Source organism: Argentina silus (assembly GCF_951799395.1).
Source record: "Argentina silus genome assembly, chromosome: 13".
Lineage (NCBI taxonomy): Eukaryota > Metazoa > Chordata > Actinopteri > Argentiniformes > Argentinidae > Argentina > Argentina silus.
Window position 1 is genome coordinate 10,921,306 of NC_139667.1, and position 25,014 is coordinate 10,946,319.

Genomic DNA, 25,014 nt, shown 5'->3' on the forward strand with positions numbered 1-25,014 from the left:
CTGTATAGAACATTCACTCCAAGGAAAACCTCTGGAGAAAACAGGTTTCTTTCATGCCTCCTGTTTCTACAGTCCACGTAGGCCTACCGAATGGTCATTTTCCATGTTCTACCAATGATCAGTCATATCCTCCTGGAGTTTTTAGTTTGATTTAGTCATAATTTGTCTCAAATCCAATTCCCTCTTAGTCAGTTATGGAAAAGCATAATGGCTGCTTGTATGATACACATTTTTTCCCCTTGTGGTTGAAATTATATTTGGCTTTTGAGGCAACAGCAAAAGTGTCTGGAGTGAGGCTATAAAAAGCAGGTGAGCTCAGCCTGGTGTTGACAGCATCCTGACGATGCTTCCCCATTGGTCACCAAAGTCAGTCAAACGAGTGGCTTTGACCACTTCCTGTCCCCAGGTCTCCCATCACGCTATAGGACACAGGGACAACAAGACCCAGTGTGTCATTGAGGTTGTGGCATGGACCCAAGTTAAGCCTACTCATGGACTAAAATGCACCGTCAATGAAGGCTCTTTGTGCTCTGGGTGCTCTGGTGCTTCTATATTTAGTTTGTTGTGGTCATTGGGTTTGACTATTGGAACGCAGCCAATTGAAGAGAAAGATTAGCTCAGGTAGCTGTTGTAATCCATCCTGGTGTTATACCCACCACTACACAACCACTAATGCTCCCTCTCCTGGTCCTCGGAGGGTATCGCCCGCAGCTGAACAGATGGAAGCCCATGACTTATTCAAGTTCAGGTTGAAACCCCTAAACGGCAACAAATTGAAGCCTTCGGGGGAGATTAATGTGTTGGTTCAAATTGAATTGTGTTTCTCCCGGGTCACGTTCCGAAGTTCGTGGAGACGAAAATTAAGATTAAATGGAGGCTGGAGCCTAAGCGATGTATAAAATGAGCTTGCAGATTAAGAGTTATCAAGCAGAAGATGGAGGAGGAGGAGGAGGAGGAGAAGGAGAGAGGGAGGCATGTCATTGGCTGGGTGATGTACTGACTCTGACTAAACAGTGCTGTTAGGGTTCTGTTGAGAGAAGGAGCTGTTACTGGTCCAGCCAGCTGCATTACTGTCAACCATGAAGTGACGGCCCGTACGGAGAACCCACTTTTGACCTCTTCTACCACTGTGCAGTCCAAACACATCAGTAAGGTCCACCCTGCACTGGTAATACACAAGCCTCCTATTCAATATCTGCCATAACGTGCCAGTAAATCACGAGTGGGGAATACAATGCAAAGGAAACCTCAGCTATGGAGTGACAGTTAATGCAACCACAGTACAATGTATGTCATTTAAGAGCAATTTGTCAGTCTGGCAAAAGCCCTGCCTCAGCAGTAATCCCTTTGAATGATAAACAACCTTCAATGATGGAAATGCCCCTATAGCCAGTTCAACATGGTAACAATAGGATGGGGGGGGGGGGGGGTATTGAGATTGTCCTGATATTGACCAGAATGCGACACATCAGTAATGCTCTGACAATCTGCGGGTTACAGTTATGCGGTGTGTAGGGGTGTGTTCTGTGTTGTGATCCTTGAAAATCAAAGCCCATCCTGTCAGCACATTGTCATACCTCAGGGGGTCCTGGGGTGAAGCGCCGATAATGAGCACAAAAACAAAGGTGTGACACAGTGCATGCATCCACTTGTCAGTGCCAGGTGTGGTGGGTGTAGTGTGTGTGTGTGTGTGTGTGTGTGTGTGTAGTGTGTAGTGTGTGTGTGTGTGTGTGTTCATCTTTTCTTTTTTTTTGGGTTTGTATACATGTGTTAGTGCCTTAATGTGTATCTGATTGGGGAGGGGGTGTTGATGTGTGTGTATGTTGGTGCGGGCATGTATGCCTGCGGCTGTGTGTGTGTCACACCTTGCGTTTTTGGTTTGCATACACGTGTTTTAATGTGTTTATGATGTGTATCTGATTTTACCAACACTAGACCAGAAGGGACCCCCCCCCCCCCAATCCTTCTGCTCTAAGCTGCTAACCACAAGCACAACAATGCTAATTGTGATTGATCAAGCCCCAGCTCAGCATCCAGACCAGTCACAGGCCTCAGTGACCATGTATCCCCTATTGGAAGAGCAAACACAGCTGAGGCGGTACTGGCTGGAGTGTTTGGCGTTGGGCTCTCCGGTAGGCGCCATGTGTCCTGTCCTGTATTGTTCTCTGTAATGGATGGAAATAATGCAGGGAGGTCATCCCAGGGGAGAAGAATCCCACCTGCTTTGATGACTTATCTCCAGCGATCCTCTCTGTCTTACCTTTGTCATGAGAGCAGGAGGTACATCCAGTAACGAAGCAGATGAGAAACTGTAACAGTTAGGCCTACCGATGGAGTTAATGATGAGGTAGTCCTAGTTAGCCTAGTGAGGATGTACTGTGTGTGTGTGGGTGTACTGACTTGGCCACTCAGCCTGGGTCCGTCCAGCCTCTCTCAAGGGTTCTGGGGTTCGTTGTAGACTTGTGAAGTACCTTGGAGACTTGGCGAGCCTTGGCAGCAGTCGTGTGGAATGTGAGGAGCATTTTCTGCCTCATTAGCGTTGGTCTCTCTGTCTCTGTCTCTCTCTCTCTCCTCACATTAGCAGGCTCTAGTTTGATCTAAAAGTGAGATAAGCTCCTTGTTCTCTCCTCAGTCGAAAGCTTTGTCATGTTGGTTCAGTCATTTGGCATCAGCCCAATATAAACCGCCAAAGGCTTGATTGCTTTAGGTCATTGGCAGTGCTGGCATCCAAACACTGAAAAAGCTCCATTAGATTGTTTTTATAAAAGAGTAAATGTATCCAAATAATCTGTTTCCCCATCACGATAGCATCTTCAAGGCTTATTTGGATTGCAACTAAGGCCTCAGCTGCTGTGGGGAAGCCTGTTTTGCATCATAGAGGTTTCAGGCAGAGTGTGGAAGATTATTTGATTGAGAATATGGATGCGAAAACACTGAAGAGTATGTTCTGAGAACCGTGGCCAAATCTGGGATCTGGTGGCGTGAGTCCGTAATTAATGTTTTCTGAACAGTTTTTGTCAGTCGGGTTGTGGGGGTTGAGTAGCGGTATTGTAGAGAAGTGTGTGTTGTGTGGGTGCCGTGTGGGCGGGTGCGTGCATGTGTGTGTTTTTTGTCTCTACCCTGCCCTCCAGATGCCAGAGAAGTGAGGCCCATTCTCTCGTTTTTCACCACAGCCGACTTGTGTTTCTCTCCTTGCATCCAGAAACAATTCTCTATGCCAATCTGACAAGGCCAAGGCCTCTACAGTGACCGTTGCATAAGAGAGGTTTAACCCTGGATCACTCAATCTGGCACTCAACAGGACTCAGGCAGGCTGGCTCCACATATATACCACCCTGCCTGCTCAACCCTCAGCTGGCTTTATTTTCTCAGGCAAGGTTACAGATGTGAGGGGGGAGAACATTGAGTTCGGTTTCCTCCAGGAACGGCTCTATACACCAGCTGTGTGGGCGAAGGTGTTCAGGAAATGTAAGGGTCAGATTGTTTTTCCTGTGTTTGGCGCAGAATGCTACTGTGTGACACGGAATATCTTTTAAGTCTGCAGGCCAACTCAGAGCACCGTCTGAGCTGACGCTGTGGTCCGCTACAATGTAGTAGTGACTGAATGGGGAAGTTTCTAGCACAATTAAGCACTCTTATCTGGCTAGCTTCATGTTGAAGATTTATGTTGAAAGTCAACAAAGTTGGGAAGGGAAGGGTGCTAACTTTATACAAAATCAAGTGGGTCAATATTATTGTTGGCGTGTGATGTCAAGTCCCTGCGGTGGATAGTGCTGAGCCTTCGTGTGTTCGTGAGCTCATGACCCAGGGCTTTGTGCAATATTAATGACTCTCATTCCCCTAAATGATGTCATCTTAAATGACATATTTTAAAGTTTTAGTAGTCTAGCCAAGTCGTAGTTCACAGCCGTGTCAGTATGATCTTTGAAGTTGACGGCCGTTCGTGCTTTTTTTCCACGGGATATGAGGCTTGAGATTTAGCACTGAATCTCCAATGCCATAACACTGCATGAGAGATCGAAAAAAACAACCAGGAGAGAACTCATCGAAAACAACAAGTTCCATATCGGTTCTACGGCTGTCCCTGTGGAAAAAACCCTTATGGGTTCCTTTAGATAGAACCCAGAGGGGCGTTCTTCATGGAACCCAAAAGGGTTCTTCAAAGAGTTCTCACAACGGTAAAGCCAGTGAACCCTTTGTTCTAGCTGGAAGCTTGTTTTCTACAAGTGTAGAAGTACTGTAAACTACATAACAGGTCAGTGTAGAAGTACTGTAAACTACGGAGGTCAGTGCGTGCAGTGTGTGTGTACAGTAAACGCCAGGGCTATTCCTGGTCGGCGACATTCAGCTGTCATCTGAGAAGCTGGCTCCTCTGCTAATCTACCCTGGCTCAATCCTAATGTTCTTAAAGGTAAGACAGCCAAGAAAGAGACAGCCTGCTTTATAGACTCCACTGGTATCTGTACCCAACTCCTGAGTCCAGGCGCCTGCTCCTTTAAGAGCGCCATGCCCAGCTCTTAAACCCTTGTAGTTGGAGGTGTCCATGCATTTGTGATGTACTGTCCAACCCTGACACGGTCTGCTCCTTAAGGATGAGTGGCTACTGGGCATCTCTCTCTGTCTCTCTCTCTCTCTCCCTCCCTCTCTTGTGGTTTGGTTCACAATCAACAGGCCCTTTGTTGGCTGCTCCAGATGGGCCGGCCTGGACAGGGGGAATGTGTGAGGGCATCGTGCCTTCGGTTTAGACTGGCTCTCTTGGGGAAAGGAAGGACTGAGTCACAAGCAAAAGAAAAAAAAAGTGCTTCTCCTGTGTGCAGGGAAACAACTGCTGGCCGTGTGTGTGTGTGTGTGTGTGAGAATGAGAGACCATCTCTTAAATAGTGAATGGGGGCAGTCGTTGCACATGTTATGTGGCACTGCTTCTGACTACATTCCACGCATCTGAATAAAAGGATGTCTGTGTGGAGCCACATAGCGCTCCCATGGCCATCATCACTAGAGGGCAACGGCTGTCACACAGCTATATGGGTGGCTGATACCCCCTCTGTCCTACTGCTCAAAGGGAACCCAATTGCCGGTAATGGCAGTCCGTTCTCCCATTCTGAGAGCTTGCTTTCAAATACCTTTCATCTCTGAATAACCATGTTCGCCGAATAACCAAGTAAAGCGTTTATGTTTTCTTTCATCCTCACACTGTGATGTCTGTGACTTAGGCTTACCCACTGTGAAAATATCATTTATTCCTATTCCCATGAGAGCAGTGAGTAGAGCACACACCCTGTCTGGTGACTAATATATGTAACTCACTCAGATGGCACTGTGTCTTAGACAGTCCAACGTAGGATGTATTAGGCGTGGCAAAGGAAGCATTCATTTAACTATAGCGATTAATATCTGCAGGCTTTTTCTTGTTTCTCTCAATATATTTGCCTTAGTTCGGCAGAAAAAGGCAGCTTTTATTCGTGCTGATTCGCCCAGTCGTTTGAGATGAAATGGCTATTTCTGTCATGCAGGCATTCTTATTATATTAGAATGATTCCAATAACTATGCTGTTTCGTTAAAAGTTATTCTAAACCTCCCTTTTGTGTCTTTAGGCACTGGCCTGACTCCCGAGTGGTAATTTAGGAAGCCCTAGATTGGTCTTTCCAGCAGAAGCGGTGTGGGCTGGAGGAGAAGCAGCTAGCTCTGTGGTTAGCTCGCGTGGAGAGGCTAGCCTCGCTGGAAACTTGTGGCTCTTTTTTCATACTAATAATGATATTTTACAGTACATATGTTCATATCCATGTCTCGGCCTGAACTAATAATAACAGTCCAGAGAAAAGCCAAAAACTGGGGTTTCCTTTTGGTTTAGCCTCAGTCTAAGTAAGAGTTGCCCGGAGCTGAACTTGTATAGACTCCTGTAGTGTTATTAGTCTGTTTCTCTGTGGTTGGTTTGTTACATGGTATTACTCATCTACAACAGTATGTTACCTTCTGTTCTCTTACTTACTACATTGGCCTGATCATAGAGGCGGTCTGATGGTTAGATGAGAGAACCGTTTTAACGGGGAAGTAGAACCCTTTGGTCTTTATGTATTAACATGTGGAGAGTATTTAGATGCACTCAGTCAAAGACTCAGTCCCAGAGGATGTCTGAGTCACCAGATGGCCATGGTCTGGTCTGGTCTGGTCTGGTCTGGTCTGATCTGATCTGGTCTGGTCTGGTCTGGTCTGTTGTGTGGAAGGATGATGACAAAAGCTACAGTTATTCTTCATCAGTAGGGAGTTTTTAGTGCTAGACCTGCCTGCTGACTTTGCTAATGATGCTATCCTATAGGCACCGCTGTCTTCTCACAGTTATCCTCACCTGGTTAACAAGCGCTTTTTAACAAGCTTCCAGACTCAAGTCCTATTAGCATCTCATGGCTCCTCTGCCATGCTATGTGCATTGTCTGTTAGCTTGCCTTGAGGTTGTCTCTGACAGAGCTGCATTCAATTACACACACACATGCACGCACCCGCAGGCAAACATACTACATTTTTACACTACCGTTCCACCAAAGGGGTTTCATCTTTCAACAGGCATTAACTGAACAACCACATGTCAATATGGAGGACTGAGAAGTCTGAAGACTGGTATACAGTAGTCAAAGCAGCCAGAGCTCTATCTGCATATGTGGCCATCAGGGTTGGCAGTGTTGGGCTGTCGTGTCTGACTGCTGGCAGTGTTTGTGTGCTTTTCTAGTGTTGTCAAATTCCCTTATTTCCTGTTCTTTCCTGTTATTATCCACAGCCTCCCAACTCGGTGGTGGCTGCCTTTGATTCCTGCTCTGGAGACCAGGAGTCTGAGGTGAATGACAGAATATGTAAGTCTATAAGGGTCTCTCGCTGTCTCGCTCTCTCTCTCTCTCTCTCTCTCTCTCTCTCTCTCTCTCTCTCTCTCTCCATCCCTCCCTCTCTCCTCCCTGCTATAGGGTTTAGACCACTTGCTGTCTGCCCAGTGCCCACCAGTGAAGAACCAAACAGAGGCTGTTTTGTGTCTGTTTGCAAGGGTTAACTAACTAGCCAGCTCCATTCCCTGTTAGATCGCCCAGATTAAGGAATGAAAGTGCAGAGAAAATACCCCCCTTGTCCTCTCATAAAGAAGCAGCTTGACCCTCTCTGACCTCTACTGGCTGGAGCATCTGCCCGTCAATACCCGGTCTGCTCTATAGAAAAGCACCAGTCCCTGCTACATCTGGTATTCCACATTATACGCCACGCTAATTAAGTCATTCTGGTAGATTAAAATTAACGACTGATCAATGATTTTTTTTTGCTATGATCCCGAGGACTTAAACATAAACCCTCATAGTTTAAGTGCCTGTAATGTTACAGTGTGTTTTCTCATCGGGCAATCTGCACGCCCGCCTAACGATGGCGGGTCCTCATTGACATTCTTTAGCCCCCTCATGAATGGGGTAATAATGGGCTTGGCATCGGCTTTAATTCAATCATGTCAATAAAAGCCCATGCACATGTGGCACAGCTGCTAGTACTTAGTACCCCCCCCCCCCTAGCCCAATAGTACCACCTCCCCTAGCCTAGGTGCCAGTCTGTCCCTGTGTTAGATGGCTAGCTAGCTAGCGAGCTACATTGAATGACTTTGAAATGGCATTCCTTCCTTTGAAAGATTCTGTTGAGAGTACAAAAGCGTTTGATTTGCGTAGATTTGCCTGTGGTTTTCAATATAGTCTCCACGTTCCATAACTTGAGAAACTGGTTTGGTTGTTTTTGTGTTTTCCCACCATCAATTGTTTGCTTGTCCTGGCTGCTTATTTTTCTTTTCAGTCTGGGTCAAGCCCGGTACTGCTTTGCTTAGCAGCTGTTATGGGTTTGGTCAATATATAAATCTCAAAGTAAATACATTGGAAGTGATAATTCAAGAGTGAAACATCATCTTGTCTTGCATTCTAGATGTGGATTGATTCTGTTGACTTCCCTCCAAGTGAGACACTGAGCAGGCAAAAATGTGTTTCCAATTGAACAAAATGAGGGAAAACGCTCAGCCACACACACACACACACACACACACACACAATACAGAGGTATACACACACGTACGCACACCAAGGCAACATTGCACAAGGCTCATGTAATGCACGCCTGACCCTGACACAGTTCCGTGTGGAATCTAGGTTGCCTCTCGGACAGGCAGCATCTACATCAGCAGTAAGACCAGCCACACATGCTCTGCTCTGCAGGTGGTAAAGCTGTTCGTGAGCGGCCGAGTGCCTGAGCACTCATCTGTGACACACACACACACACAGAGAGAGGGTGTCATGGGCTCCACTGTGGCCTCATTTCTCAGATAGTAAAAACAGCCAGCCTATCCCTACTGCAACCACAGGCACCCCCAGTTACCACAGCCTGGATTTAGCTAACACTGACTGAGTGTGTGTGTGTGTGTGTGTGTGTGTTTATGACCTGGTGCAATGGGGTCAAGTCCAGTCCATGTGGATATGGATCTACTATCTAATTACAGTCATAAAGCATAAAGGGTGTGTCTGAATAGACTGCTTATAATAATCAACGTTGGTACTCTAACTTATCTCATATGAAAGGAATGGTATGATTGGCTGTCCAGTGGTCAATGGAATGTGGCGAGGAGTGAATGCATTGTTACCATAGAGGTGGAGGTTAATTGCATCCAGAGGTGGAGGTGGAGGTTAATTGTGTGTGTGTGTGTGTGTGTCCGTGTGTGTGTGTCCGTGAGCATACGAGAGGAGGTTTTTCCAAGTAACCTGGTACCTTCAGAGAAGGGGACCTGGTCAGCAGAATTCCTGTCAGTTCCACCACCGCAGCGTGTGTAGGAGTCTGGCTCCGAGCCAACAGACATCGCCATCGACCATAAATACTCTCACTTCGCTGAGCAGGCAGAATAGCTCACATTCCTGCCCTGCTCCTGTATAGCCACTTTCTCTCAGGTTAGAAGGGATAACATCTGTGGTAATGGACTTTGAGCTGAAATATACACGTTTGGAGTTCATGCCGAAAAAAACCCACAATTAGTTGTTTATATCGCTAGCCAATAGGGACCGTATAAATACCGCTCTTTTTTCGTAAGCGGTTTACACGACTCTAGCGTTGCCGCTGTTTGGGGTTTAACTAAGGTTGATCAATTGCCTTGGCGAGCGAACAAGACGCTCTGTCGTATTGATTGTGTTGTACTATCCATGTGTCCTCATTTGGATGACAATGGAAGTGGAATTACACTTGCTTCTTTATTGTTTACAATTCCACTTTAATTGCCCTCTGAGAGTGGAATATTTCATTTTCCTCTCACTCGTTTGCTCTTTTTGCTCATGCACAGTGGGCTGGAGAAATAGCAGCCGTTTTCTTTCTTTCTTTTTCCCCTGTTGTATATGTCCTCATTTAATACTCAGTTCTTTCTGTAGCCTATCTCACTCACTGAACTGGAGTCATTATTGCAATTCTAACGGTCATATTTGAGATAAAACAACCTGCCAAGACTGAGATCTAAGACAGAATATCAAAGGGTACAACTGTCTGGTATAGAGGGGCTTGTAAGTTGAGCTTTGAACAGCCAGAGCTGTTTCAGGAGCTGAGCTACGGTGGAGATTTCCGTGACCTCTCTCTGCTTCTGGTACGTGGGTGGTAGAGTTGTGTTTACATATGTCTTACTGTAACAGTGACGTCTGCTCATTTAGCGTGTGTGTGTGTGTATGCCCATGTGTGTGTATATGCCCATGTGTGTATGCGTCAGCTTTAGCGAGTGTGTACATAAAGTGGTATTCACCAGGTGCCGTGCGTAAACAACTTAGATTAGTCCTGATGGATGGTTTATTTTGTGAACGGTGGACTCTGGACGTTTGTTTACATGTCTCTGATATAGACCCGGTGGCTGATGCTGTCAGCAACGCACCATCCTATCCACACATACCATCCTATCCACCCTACTGCCACCCTCCCCAGTCCCCTCTGAGTTCACCTAAAGGCTATTCCACTCACATGGAACCACAGAGGACCGAATGACGCAAAGACTGACTTGGGATCTGTACTTACTTCTCATCACCGTCATAACCTTCACCATTATGAGCTAAGCAGCTAGACTGGCCCTGGACCAGTGATTAAAATGGCATACAGCCATTTTGGCTCTACGAGCTGGTGTCTGTCATTCATGTGATTTGTCGAGGTGTTGGTAGAGAAAGACGTCCCTATCGAGCCCTTCCAGAGTATCATAAGTCCATAATAATATCAGGACCGGAGTATCATAAGTCCCCATAATAAGGTGCTGAGGCGGCAGGATCTATGACTTTCACCCTGCCCTTGACTTCTCCTTACATTTCATTTTAATTCGTCTGAATGCATCAGTTCACATATTCATGTATTCATTGTCCGTATTTGGTTTCCCCCCATCTCGTATCCTGGTCTCCCAGGAGACCTCTTTGCCTCTGATAGTGGTCACAAATTGGATCAAAGTGAATTAAATGATTCATGGTCTTTTGCGGTTTGACTCTCCTCCATGCTTTGGATATGAAATTGAAGCTTTATTTAATCAAACGCTATCAGGAACATATGGATCCAGGGACAGTTAACCTAGTGTCCTTAGTGCCAACCTGTCCTCTGGGTTTCTAGTCCCGCATGATAGAAATCCTTCACCCCACTCTGCCAAATCCTCTCTTCAGTAGTTTAGGCCCAGGGTAAAACTAGGACCAGAGACCCGGGTGCTGATCTTAGCCCAGAAAGAAGGCAGTTTGCGTGGGGGAGGCCACAAGGGCAACCCCCCTGGCATCTGTACTCCTGGAGAGGATGTGGAGGGGATAATGAGTACCTTTGGCAGTGATGGATGGATGTGCTGGCACCACATGCGTACACACTTGTGCGTGTACACACACACACACACACACACACATACTCACACAAAGCATCTGGATGAGTGTTTGGCCTCCCCCTGCAGCATTGTGTGTGTGCCAGTGCAGCAGGTGTGTGTCTGGCTCTGCTGGGACAAAGGCGGCCGTCTGCTCTACTAGCCCAGATAGATGACTGTACAGCATGTGAAGCCCATTAGTCTGTTGCACAAGTTGCTGAACCAGTTTAAGTGTGACACCGTCAACCGTTCACATTGTCTTTCAAGCCATCAATGAATTGACTTGGCTTCTTTAGTTTGTTCGACTCTGATCTGGACCTGTGTGTGTGTGTTTTGTGTGTGTTTTTATCGTAGTGTACTGTACAGCATGTGTGTGTCCAGTCCTGACCCCCCCCCCCACACACACACACACACACCTCCCCCTCCCCTCAATCCCCCTATCATTGTCCCTGATAATCCAGGTTCTATTGATCTCTCTCTTGCCTCTGTGACCTGTATTGTTGGGCGCTGGTCAATTTTCTGTGATGGATCACAGTGGTGTTGTAATCTGTCTCCTACGCATCTCGTATACGCCTGTACAGAGCACAGAGGGGGCCGTATGGTAATGACTGAGCAAAGCTGAAGGCTGATTTTATTAATGGCTCCTCTCACACCAGTGGGAGGTGACAGATTACCCTACAGTAGACAGAGGACACGCAGTCAACCTTATTCAATTTAAGAGTTGATAACATGGTTTAGACTCCCACACGCGCGCGCACACACACACACACGGCGCCTATGGGACTTTATAGGGAGGGGAAGTGGTGTGTGTGTGTGTGTTTGTAGAGATTTAGAGAAGGGAATTGGGAGTGAAAGGGAGGGAGGGGTTAGTGGGGTGATGCTGGGATTCGTCCTATGGTATGGCTGGAACAGATTTGAGTCGACCTCACTGAGAAGAAAAAGCTGATCTCACAGATATGGCTGTGGAAGGCTTTGGTCTGCAGATTTTTCTGGAAGATATCTAGTGTCTTTCAACAGTGTTAGTCAGAGCCCAGTCCCGCTTTTCACTCTGTATCCATCCTCTCCTTCTCTCTCCTCTCTTCATTTCTTCCTTTCGGGGAGGAAGCTGGCATGCCCTGTCTTCCTGGGTTGGTCTCCTCAGAACTGGTGGGTAGGGGCTTGTTTACCAGAGGGTCAGATAAGAGGCCAATCACAAGTAATACAGATTGTGAGTGTGTGTGTGTGTGTGTGTGTATGAGCGGGATCACACACACACACACACACACACCTATGGGACTTTATAGAGAAGGGAGCTTGTGTGTTTGTGTGTGTCTCTCTTCTGCCACAGCTGGAGAACTGCAGGTGTAAATCAGCATCTCATCAGCTTCCGTCCTCATTAAGCAGCTTAATGGACAGAGAAAGGTCGTTTTGGGGGTTAAATCAGTGCAGGAAAACTTTTACACACACACACATACACACACACACACACACACACACACACACAGAGCTTCCTTTTGAACCAGGGCCAGGCTTATCTGGCCTACTGGTGCCTGATTGATATCCCTGTAACTTTGATGTGGATTTCCATCCAGCAGCATTCTCTCTCCCTTGCACTCATACACTCACACACTCACACTCACACACACTTGCTGACATCAACCAAAATAGAGAGTGACACTTCTCTGAGGATTTTAAAGCTCTTGTTCCTCTGAACATGGCATGAGTAGCTGTTTACTCCAGGTTTGACTGGATCCAGTAACGTCTCTGTTGGGGCGCGGGGGGGGGGGGGGGGGGGGGGGAGAAATACTCTCTCTGTCTTGTAGTTCTGGGGCAAGAGCCGTCTCTGACACAGTCTCTTTGTAGAAGGCTTCCACTGGGGCTGTCTCTGACAGGGGAATTGACAGAGGGTTCATCTGGCTGTCGATCTCTCTGGGGCACTGTCTATGACAGACGCTGAATTCCTAAAAACTGAGGAAGACTGGCAGTTGGAGAGGCAGCTAGGAGATGTTGTGACTGGTCGGAAGAGCGACGGGGGGGACTCAGTGACTTTGGATAACCCCTAACACGTAGGGTGTTCATTTGTGTGGACGAACAGTGTTTATTGGTGTGCTTTGTTCATCTTTGGGTAGATCAATATGACTTATTTCACATTGTGTGTGTGTGTGTGTCTGTGTCTGTGTCGGTGTGCGCCTGTCTGTGTGTGTGTGTGAGTGAGATTGGAGAAGGGGGAGCAGGGAGTTCAGCGTAGAACAAAAGAACTGACCTGTGACCCTGAATCAGTGAGACCCCGGTGTGTCTGAATTCCAAGTCTCTCTTTCTCATTCATCCCTACATCGCTCTAATTTCTCTCAACTTGGAAGTTTTGTTCGCTAAATTGCCGTCCCACTGGGTGTTGCAACTGTATTCCCACATGAGCATGATCATCAATGGCGTCAAATTATAAATAGCCTCCAGCTACCAGGATGCATCTGTCACAGCGTTTAAGATGAGAAAGACTGGCTTATTAGCTGCAGTGTCTCTCTCTCTCTCGTTCTCCTCCCCTCTATTTGGGTCCTCCCTCGGGAACCACCATATGCAGTTTTTTAATAGAGGGAGGGTTGTATATTAATGGGGCTGAGATGTGGTGTGGAATAATTTGTCTGATTTTCCACGTACTGCCTACAGAATCAGCTAAATCATCTTTTCTATATCCTATCCACTGATATGGAAAGCCTGGATCGGTATGAGCAACAGAGCATAAGCCCACCAGCAGTTGCGTCCATTTTAGGATGAGTTTGGACAAAGAGACACAGTGAGAACATTGTAAATTATAGGGAGGGAGGTATCCCCTAGTCTCCTGAACCACCACTTACTATCCCCAACGAGGGACAAGGTGGAAGTGGTCTCCTCACCTTTTCTCTCTTAAGTTTTCTTTCTATTTCTATTTCACTTTTCTTCTATTGTACTATTGTTTCTCTGACTTTTTATGTACAGCACTTTGAGCTACAGTCGCTGTACGAAAATATGCTCTATAAATAAATAAATAAATAATTATTTATTATTATATGTTGCTATTGTCAAAATGTCTTTATGGCTGTGTGTTGGTTTTACTGTGGTAATTATGGTGAGGGATGGGAAGGGAGGAGGTGTGGAGGTGGAGATTGGAAGTGGAAGGGCAAGCCAAGGCGGGCGCCGGGTGGGAGTGAACATTGGTCCTGGAGTGTGCCTCGGTGTCTAGTCTGACTGAGGGCGGTGATGGAGTGAGAGAGTGAGAGGGAGGACAGGGATGTATTATCAGGGTGGACCAGTACCAGAATGTACTATCTACTGTTCAGCAAACCTCACCCCCGATACACTGCTTAAACCTATTTATCTGTGGGTTAAACCCAGCCCTTCCCTTCAGAAACCACGGCCATCTAGACACTGTTTTAGACCTTGCAAAAAAAGCAATATGAATGCAGTTTATTGCAACAATAATGTCTCACAGTGTTCCTGGACGTTGAAGCACTTTATCTGTCAGGGTGTTGGCTGAAATGGCTTGTAGACACACACGGGACATTTAGTTGAGAGAAAAGAGATTAGGATATAAAAGGATTTGAATCCGCCCCCCGAGAGCTCGTTGATGGCGTTAATTGCTCTTAATTAGGGTCAATCCATTGTGCTCTGTGAAATGACTCACACCTGCTCCGTATGAATATGTATAACACCACTTTCCCTCCCTCCCTATTTCTCTCTCTCCTTCCCTTTCTTTATGCTTCTCTGTCGAGTGTGTGTTGGCTAACCCCCTTCCACGGTTGCCTCCAATGCTCCTTGAAGACGCCTCAAGGTTTCTGGGGTCTAGACCTCCAGGACTGTTACGCTGTGACAGTGTTGTTGTGCCCTTGTGAATGCTGGTGTTATTGTTGGTGGACCTGATGGCCTATGCAGCAGGTAACGGCTATTCTCCACAGCAGCTTTAGCCATGGAGATTGGTTTTGAATTGTTGTTAGTATGTGTTATGTTGTTGTTGGTTGATCATTTGAGTGTTTGCTGTGGTGCGGTCTGAGATCAGTGAGGACCAAGAATAGAGCGCCCTCTGTTGGGTTTGAGTAGGACATCTTCCTTGTTGTGAAATAACTACAGAAGGGTTTCTAATTCTGAATAGGTGTATATGGTTTTAAAGAGACGTCTCTTTATTTTCTTTACTGGTCTTTATTTTCTAGTCAGGAAACGAGGTTTGATGGACCTCTGAGTTTTAATACTGAGTGCTGTGTTGTTACTTCCAGCGCAAGATGAGGATGTAACTGTTATCTTTTCCTGGATTTTGTGGGGTTTTGAAGCCCAAGAACACACAAAATATATAAAAATTCAAATGAGGCCTACTTGGGCTTTGTTCCGTTCTGCTGAGTATTTCAGTTATTTTGAACCCTAGCCGTTCACTTACTTCTTGTGAGTACATAGAAATACAATTGAACAAATCCTCACAAAAACCCTGAAGAGGAGAAGAAAGGAGCAGCTTTTGGAATTGTCTGGCACAGTCGCCTCCAGTCATACTCCAGTCCAGTGACTGGTCCTGCTGTGCTGTGGCTTCCTCAATGGGCCAGTCTGAATGAAGTTTGTGTGACCACAACTATGTGTATTATAGAGCTGTGTGTGCATCTGTGTGCTTGTGTGTGTGTGTGTGTGTTAGGGAGGCGGTCACTATTTGGATCTAGTGGGAAAGCCTAACATTTCAGAAATGTTAATTCCAGGGAATGTAATGTGTGTGTGTGTGTGTGGAGTTGAGACTCTTCATCCTATGTCTTAATTAGCTTTTAAAGTGGATGCAGATCTGACCCCTCTGGCCTGACACACCACCCAACCCAACCCCCTTCTCTTTCACTGCTACTCTCCCTTGCTCTCCTTCTATCCATCTCCTGGTCTTCAATCACCCCCTTCTCTTAACCCCACTCCTGCTCCCCCTTACCCCTCCCTCTTCCCCCTCTTCCCTCTCTCTGAGTAGTAGCCTCAGCCTGGCTTGGTAGCACTCTCTTGGGGTCATTGTGGTATGTTGGGTCAGACAAGAGCTCCAGTCATAGCAGCCCTCTCCCTGGTGCCTCCTAGGCACTACACAGCATCATTGCCAGCTTGTCTCGCCCAATCACCTCGATCCGACCATGGAAAACCGCTTTGGGTATAAAAAAATAAAACCCTGCGTCCTCCACCATAGCCAACGGAAAAGCAGGATAGAGGGAAAACTAAGGTAGTTTGTGGATGGATACTAGGTTATAGTGAGTTCCTCAACCAGAAATACTCCATCTGTGGGTCTCACTGGAGGGAGTGTTTAGCGTAGAGCACTTTCACTTTTTCCTCTCTTTTTTCCCCCCTTGCCGTGCTCCGTTGCCCCGCGTTACCCTGGAGGTTTACAATTCGCTGTGCCGAGGAGCTCAGGGAGGGAGTTTCCAGTTTCCACATGTGTCCCTGAGTGTGTGAGTCAGTCAGTCAGTCGGTGTGAGCTCGCTGTGTGTGTCTGTGTCACTTTAAGCCTGACGGAGGAGAATCCACTTTAAGATCACAGAGCGCTGAATTCTCCTTGGTTGATCTTCAAAGAGTTTGTAGATTAAAGCTTTTGGACGGAGGTAAGGGATGTTTTTGTGTCTCTGTTTTATCCTCCCCCTTTGTTTCCTCTATTACCAGGATTAAGGGAATCCTGGAATAAAAAAAAGTTGATTTAGGATGTCCTTTCATCCAGGTGCACACAGGTGTAGACAGGTCTGTGTCTCTTTTGTCTGGTGTTGTGTTTGTGTACAACCTGGCTTAAGCATGCTAGTTATTGTTTCAAGATGTTCCGGTAGAAATCAAAGGCATGTTCACTGCTGTATAAAGTCCTGTAGTTCTCCTGTAGACTCCTAAGTGGATTATACAGGAAGGTCACCTCCCACAATCACTAGAGACCTTGTTATCAGCTGGCTGTTTTGGCGTTGTCAGCGTTCGTATTCACAGCATTGTTAGCACAGCTTGGCTTGGGAGTTTTGACATTCAATATGGTGTAATTCTGCTCTGTCTTCCAGTTCACAATGTGGATCTTATGGTAAATCTGGCAAAAAATGTACATCTGGGATCCTCCAAGTGATGTTGCATTGTTGAGGAAATTAGATTAAAATGTTGTGACTGTCTTGGCATTTGAAGTAACTGCAACAGAGGCCTATCTGTTTAAATCACTCAGAGGGCGCCATGGCAGTTTTTGCTAAGGAGCCAGACGTGGACTTTTTTAAATGTATAATGAAAAAGTCCAAAAGGACACTAACAAGCAGTCTGATTGATGCTCCGTGGCTTTGGCAATACAGTAGAATCGACCACACTGTAATATAGGCCTGCAGTCTATGATTCATGGACTTTATTTTCTCCTCATAAGCGAACGGCCACAAGATCCCTTAAATCTAGTCTATATGTCAAAGCTCCACCGGATATTTCCTTCTCGTCTTAAAACAAACATTCTATTTACTTTTTATTTACTTCCTGTTGCTGTCACTGGTGAGTTTCAGTGCTTTTTGGGTTCCAATAATCTGCTGGTTCTCTAAAAATCCTAGAGAGAGAGAGAAAATGTGTGTGTGTGTGTGTGTGTGCCTGTGCGTGTGTGTGTGTGTGCCGCCACAGGAAAGTGATAAGGGAGGAGTCACACAGGCAGTGATTTGACAGAAGGAAGCCATGAGGTAACATTTGATAACCAATAATAACAATGACATCATGAGTTTGCTTCATTTGAACAATACAGGTCGCAAGACCAGAAACCATTATGCTGCCTACGTTTAAATGATTAATGAGGCAATAATAGTAACTGTTTTGGAGTGCACTTCATGTCAGATGTGTGTCAAAACTAAGGGTCTGTCTCCGTTTGATAAATATGACTGTCCAAATTTCATATCAGGGTTTTTTCCTCTTTTTCCACAAAGGGGTTCCCTTAAGGACAGCCTTCAAGAAATGCACAGCTAGCCATTGTTAATCTCCAGTGTTCTAGCGTAGTGGGTTATAAAACTGCACTAGCAAGGGCTTCTGGAGCTGCGAGCTTGTCCTCTAGGGAAGGGCCCTGCCCCATGTTTCACACTGCTGTGTCAATGGTTTGTTCATGCTTTCTTCAAGTTTACCTTCAAGGACAAGAGTCCTATAACTGCAAGTCTGCTTCTGCAACCCTGTGAGTGTATGTGTGTGCACATGGTTGTTTGAGTGTGTGTGTGTGTGTGTGTAAGGGGGGCTTTGTGGCTCCTGTCTCAAGGACATGCCGTTGCTCTCATGAGGGAAAAATGCAGTGACATGAACACCCCACTACTATAACCCCACCCCCTCTACAATACAACTATGCTGTGATTTTCCTCTGTTGAAGTGTGTCCTCACTCCTCACTGAGTTGGCCCAAGGCTGCAGCAGCCCTGAGACTCCAGGCGAGACTAAACACTAAGCGAACGTGGGAGTCATTCTGGGGCATTAGCAGAAGAATGCTAGGTCACAGGCCAAGAGGGGGAGGGATGGTGGAGGTCCTTTACCCCCTGAGCAGATGGCCTATAGTAGAGCCTATTGAGGAACATACCATGCTGTAGGCAGGGGTTCAGAGGGAGTGGTTCAGCCCAGGAAAACTTGTCACAAAAACAGTGTCACAATGAATGCACTGGTTCAGCCCACAGCAGAAGGCTGATGTCTCGAGAGAGAGAGAGAGAGAGAGAGAGAGAGAGAGAGAGAGAGTTTGTGTGTGTGCGTGTTTGTTTTCGCATTCAAGCCTTTTAAAATCTCAGCCTGCTCTTTGCCTGAATAAACTTTGTTGGAACAAGAACTGTGTTAGAGTTGAAAGGAAGCAGTCATTGTGACAACAAGCTTTATTCTGACTCCTGCTGCACGGCAGCTGCACTTGGACTGTTTGCTCCCAAAAGACCGTTGTTTGGTTTCCCCATTCATTCATTCGTTCCTTCTTCAAACCCATTAGCTCTCAGACACTAGGCTAATTGTTGTTGATGTTAATTAGTAGAGAGTCAGGAGGTCGGACGGGGCTAGATGTAGAGAAGACAGCAGATGGATAGTAAATCCCACCGTGAGAGATGGCGCTCCGGTTTTCCCACAGCTTTGGAAAGCCTGAGGAGGTTCAAGGCAACATTTAAGTCCTAGTGGAGTTGGAGCAAGTTTGGTCGACTCGACTGCTCACCCATGACCATTGCTGGCTTTTTCTCTGGCCTATAGGACAGGTCACGTGGCCTCTGGTCTTACTGTAACTTGGCATCCCCATGGAAGGTTGAGAGGTCTGAACTTGGGAACTTGTCTGTGTCAGCAAAGCTGCTTTGGAACTCTCACACTAGTCTTGTTCTTCTGGCAGAAACACATTCACATGGGCAAGTGTTCCCTCTCAATCACAAAACCTCTCTTTCTCTCTCTCTCTCTCTCTCTCTATTTCTCTCTCTGTGTCTCTCTCTCAATGACCACCTCAGAATATAAGTTCAGGTTCATTAACACTAGTGTACGTATGTATTGTGATGGTTAGCCTCTGAACTCAACGCAACACACACCCTGTCTTTACTCAAATTCTGGAATCCCTGTGCACAAAACTTTCTCTCTGCCTCTCTTTGTCTGTCTCTGGAATCCCTGTACACATCTCTCTAGACTAGGTTGATGTGTCAGATCTACACATTCAGCAGACGCTCTTATCCTCCTCAACTCAGAAGTCAAGGCGCATCTAAGTAGGAGAGATAATGCCACGGATCAGTTAATCCTTAAGGTTAGGCTGGTAGCAGGAGGCTATTTACACGATAGCGTCACACACACACATGCTGTACGTGTGCTTGCTAGTCTGGAGGAGGTGGATATATATGAAGGCTTTCGTGAGTGTGAGATACATGCATGCAGGTTGTTATACTGGAGGTCGTGGTCTTTCTTAGAACCAAGCAACCAGCGCCACGGTAAGAAACCTCTCCAGCCGTTTCTGTTTTTGGAATCCGCCCCATGGACAAATTTGGCAGTGGAGAGTGAAGAAAAAGAGCTGGAATTCCAGTGTTTTAAAAATAAACAGCGAGGCATACTGTAGTCCACTTTAAAAAAAAAAGTTTCCCAACCGATCAAAGAAGACGTCATTGAGTTCTGCGGAGTTGGAAAAATGCAAGTAATGTTTAATTTGGAGGGCGGAATAAAGAAGGTTTGAGTCAAGGGGGAAGTGTGTTTTTACAGTAGTTGTACAGTCAGGATGGCACAGTAGAGACCTGGTTTGACTTGAGACTTGACATGCACGGTTACTGTGTAAGGGAACCTGATGCAGCTACTTGTGTTTTTAGAAGCAAGAGCTACTAATTTTACTTCAGTTTTATTTTCAGTTTTTATGTCCTGTACTCTCTTTCCCTTTTGAGGTAACTGTGGTGTTAGCAGCCTACTTCAGAGATGGAGTTTCTTTATATCAGCTCTGTATTTGAATGAACAGTAGTCCTCTTACTAAAAACCAAGCGTCCTCTGCTCCTCTAGCTCCAGGATTAGGGCTCAGCTCTAATTGGCACACCTGTTACCAAACATGGGGTTTGTCACAGACGGTTCCCTGAGCCAAGTTGCCATAGCGCTAACCCCAAGACACTGTGTTCCTCTCTCTAGATGAGCTTGACCCTGACTGTGCAGGAAGAAGTGTGGTCGCGTTTGAGAAGAGGAGACCAGAACCATGCTCACTGAGAAGAAACTGTAGGACAGGTGAGTCTCAAGTTCTCTTTTCTCTCTCTTATGAAAGATTGTTGCATTGATTTTCAAGTGTGGTATTTATTATTTGCATGTTAATGCTGGGTAGCGATTGAGATGTCAAAACTATAGTAGCATTTCTTAACATGATTATGCAATAGCTACAATAACAACAAGTTTTCTACAGTTACTGTAGTTAATCAGCTTGACTTCCATCAACCATGTGTGGATGTCTAGTGGTCATGCCCTTCCATCACTCAGTTAAGAGCTTTGGGGTTCGCCTGGAAGTCATTTCACACTGCCTCGTCACACGTAACACCCATGACGGCTTAACGTTTGTTCGTCAAACTCACTTTTCATGGAAATGGAGTCAAATGAAAAGGGGGCGACTATATAATTATGAGATGGTCTTTATAGTATTTTACGCTCTCCGCAATTATGCCTTTTCTTTGGTCTTTTCACTCAGATGTTAGCCTGTTTGATGTTATTGAGTCTGTGACCCTGTCTTCTAGGAGTCATTTGTCAGTAGGAGTAGTGTTGTAATGTCCATATGGAGCCAATCATAAGCCATGACTAATGTGACTTACAGTAAAAGGCCTCTCATAGCGGTGCAGTGAGCATACTTGAGATTATGCCATACAACAGACGTCTGCCTTACATATCTCAGATAAGATGAACATGTATCTGTTTTGCCCTTCAGAATCGCAATGGGAAACTCAGAGAGCCAGTATAGCATTCAGGGTCCCAAGGGCAGCAGCTGTATCCTCCCCGGGAAACAAAAACCCTACTCATTAAAGTTCCGCTCTGCCAAAGAAGACATGTTGTCACCCCATGCGTGGTGGAAAGGTGGGCCAGGCGGCTCGGGGTACAAGACCAGAGCCAACAGCCGCGGCTGCCTTTCTCCGCCCAGAAGTCGCACGTCTTATTTCTCCCGGCATTACGACTACGTCACCAAGGGGGTGAAGGCCAGTCCGAATGGGCATCGCTGGCATGGATCCCCGTCAGGTGGGCACTCACGTCTGACAGCTGAAAATGGTTACCCCTACGAAGGGAGTGGACTCGATGGAGAGAGCTCGTATGGGAGACCAGGGAGTGATCTGAACGGGGATGGGCATGAGGGTCTTGAGGAACAGAGTAGTCCCAGGGTGGTGATCAAGAAGGATGGCAGCCTACGGGTAGAGTTCACCAACACCTCTGGTGGTGCCCTGCTCCTGGACGAGGCCTCCGGGCCGGTACAGCTCCTCAAGTTTTCCCCCACCCTGGATTCTACCCCTACCCTACCTGGGGCCAGCGGCAGGAGGCCTGAGGCCCACTGCGGAGCTCCAGCACCCACCTCAACCTCCACATCCACCTCCACCACCAGGACCAGCAAGGGGAGCTCGCTGAGCTCTGACGGCTCCTGGTACGACTCGCCTTGGGGGCCCGGTATGGAGCTCTGCGAGCAGGACCACCCTTGCTCTTCTTCCAGCAGGAAACTACTCCAGAGTAACAGCAGGGTTTACCAGATGGGCTCCCTTGGCCAACAGTCGCCCCCCATGTCCATCACGGACCTCTACCGGGACCCCAACATGGCAGCCACTTTCCCCACTGCAAAGGACCTATCTGCCCAGTACCGAGATCTCCCCCACCCGCAGAACCAGCACCAGAATCGGGCTTCCTTTGCCTTGGTCCTGGATGTTCCAGCTGAGGAGGTGTGTCCGGAGGCCAGGCAGTACTCGTCCTACACCCTGCCCTGCAGGAAGGCCCGGCCCCAGGACAGGTACCAGGAGCAGGACCAGGACCAAGACCAGCACAGCACCGGGGGTAGCACCCATAAGAAGGACTCCCTCAGGAGCCGTATGAGACGTCTCAGTGACTGGACAGGAAGTCTCAGCAGGAAGAAGAGGAAGACACAGGTGAGTTAGCGATCTTAGGATGTCTGTCTGTTCTCTTTCTTGTCTGTGTTGACTCTCAGGGTCTTGATTCTCAGGTTGCAGCTGAAATGGCAGCATAGTTCATATGTAGTGCATGACATCCGGGTATAGGGTGCCGTTTGATCAGTGTATGAACTCCTGTTGTCCTTCACAGGGTCCATATAGAGATTCCTCTATTCCTCTATCCCTCTATAGAGATTGTCAATGCATGGTATGTAAACCATAATAGGCCTTATAGGAATATAGGTGTGTGTGTTTGGAGTTTGTCCCTACAACTAGTCTTCCCTTATAGTTAACCTGTAGTCTGTAGATAAGTCAATTATCCCAGTCTATAATATAATCCCAGTCTATGATATGACTTTAAAGCTGAAAGTAAAGCTAGCTGTTTGTTGTGTTGTTTTAGCATTGATACTGTATGGCTGCATCAGGTCTGTCTGTCCCTATAGGAATTTCCCTCTCAATGTATTGAGCTATGCTTATGGGCAGCTCTCGCTCCATAGGGGAATATGGTGATGTTTTTGTGAAATCTCCCTGTGCTAGTCTTAAGACCAGCATCTTGTCCCAGCTTGTTAGGGAAGGAAGGGCAGAGGAAGTGTTGTTGTGACAGCTTTTGGCTGGCTAAGTTCACCTGGGCCATGTGCCACATCAGTGTGGCGTCGCCCGGAATGGAACCGTTAGCCGTTAGCGCCGTGCTACCAGCTGTCTGAGGGCCATGGCGCCACAGGGTAGCGCAAAATGAAATTTGTGACACAGGCAGTGCGGTGCGAGGTGTTTTGTGAGGGACCATAGGGAAGCGAGGAGCTCGCTAGCAGCGTAGTCGTATAGCATATGACTAGAGACGAGAGGATGAGAATCCGAGGGGGCGTCTGCAGATGTCAGGACTACTTCTGGGTGGGTACACATCATGGCAGTTTAATTTCCTTCTGGCAACCTCATTGCAATGGCAGGGGTATGTAGCATGCCTCGTTTGAGACACGTAGCTTGCCACTAATGGGTTTGTCATTGTATTGTGATTTCTGACTTTTTTTAGACATGAAAGGTGTTACATTTTTGTGTTGGTGATTATAGTGAACCGAGATTGTTTGTTGGTATCGGATTTCACCCTAACGGTTTGATTTGGACTCAGCTATTTGAGTGAAAGGTTATTGAGAGGGTTAAACTGGACAGTTGAGACGAGTGTTGAGTGGTGTATCAACCCTAGGAATGTAAAACTGTATGATGTAGGGAAGGGCGGTACCGGCCGACAGCTGAAACCTGGGCCTCACTGTGTCAGTAAAATGAAACTAGGCTCGTTCCCAGAGAAAGAGAGGATGAGAATAGCCATGAGTTGTACTGTTAAATTAAATTAAAAGAAAAGTATCAAATAGACTGTGCGTGTGTTTGCTTGTGCGTACGTGCGTGTGTGTGTGTGATAATCCCATAAACAAATCTCATCGTATCCATGTTTTCCGCAACAAAGACTGATTAGTTGATTGCCTAAAATTGGATTATTAGATATTTCCAAATGAACTCAGCAAGAGTTAAGTGTGTCCCCCTCTGAGGCTTGAAATCAAACGTGCGCTAATTCAATTGCTTTTTACAACTTCTAAATGTGTTTCAAATCATGCCAAGAAAATTGTTGTAAGCCTTTGAGAAGCTTTGTTAGAGTGAAACTAAGTCTCAGCTGAATATTTAAAATCTCCCTCGCTCTTGTTAACGATTGGCTTGTCATGGTGATTCTGTCCTGAATGTTTGGTGGTTGCATTTGGTGAATGCATGGGTTCTCTATACCATCCTATCCTCTTCTCCAGAGAGCTTGTATGGATAGGTGTTCCCTTCATAGGTGCTCCTTCATAGGTGCTCCCTTCAAAAAGGGAGGGAAAATTACTTTAGCTGAAGCACATAAACTGAACATCCTGTGTCATTCGTTTATTGTCTTACTGTTTTGTTTAGTTTTTTTCCGTTTCGGTTTTAGTGTGATGAGCGCATGAGGGCAACACTGCTCTGGGACACAGCTTTTACTTTCAAGTAGTAGTGTCCTCTCCTAAGCCTCCTGCTCTCTGGATAGGCTTGGTAATCTCCAGGCATGTGTTTGTGCTTAGCTGGGTTTGGGACGAGGCTAGGACCCACAGCTTTACTCTTCTCTCGGTTTACTTTGTTATCCTGTATACATGGGAGAGAAAGCTTTAGAGGGACATTTGTGGAAGTCATACAGGTTAGCAGCCTCCGAGGTTTCTGAGACGCTTTCCAACCATCGCCCTTTAAGTCTACATCCCTACACACCCAATACGGAGCCATATTTACGTCCTGTGTAGGCCAGCCAACCCTAGGTCCCAGAACAGTATGGTAATGAACGGGAGTTATATTTTTAGAGACAGACAAATGGTCTCTTTCAGTAAGCTGTCTCAAACTGTGAATTCTTCACAGGCCGATGTTTGAGTGTGAATTTCCAACTGAAATCTCCAAGCGATTCAGGGCTTTTAGAGGCTACCTGCTGTCATGGATGAAGCACATAACGGTGCAGGTTCAGGGGGTTCTGTACTGGGACTCCAGTCCTGTCTGGATCCCCTTAGCTCTACTGGGGCCACTGACCAATGCTGCCCCTGTGGCTGTATATCACCCATCTGGCCACGCTGCCTCCTTTCATCGACTTGACCATAATCAG

The 25,014-nt window shown here is 46.6% G+C and overlaps 1 protein-coding gene across 2 annotated transcripts in view; it reads left to right on the forward strand.

Annotated features, from left to right (window-relative positions):
- Positions 1–6,771: 6,771 nt before the first annotated feature.
- Positions 6,772–25,014, forward strand: part of tiam2a (TIAM Rac1 associated GEF 2a) — a 57,639-nt gene continuing 39,396 nt past the window's right edge. For both annotated transcript variants that reach the window (XM_083683665.1, XM_083683666.1), the window contains exons 1-3: positions 6,772–6,846; positions 20,380–20,472; positions 21,158–22,352. In XM_083683665.1, the coding sequence (XP_083539791.1) occupies positions 21,165–22,352 (1,188 nt within the window). In that variant the 5' untranslated portion in view covers positions 6,772–6,846; positions 20,380–20,472; positions 21,158–21,164. The remainder of the gene's footprint in view (positions 6,847–20,379; positions 20,473–21,157; positions 22,353–25,014) is intronic.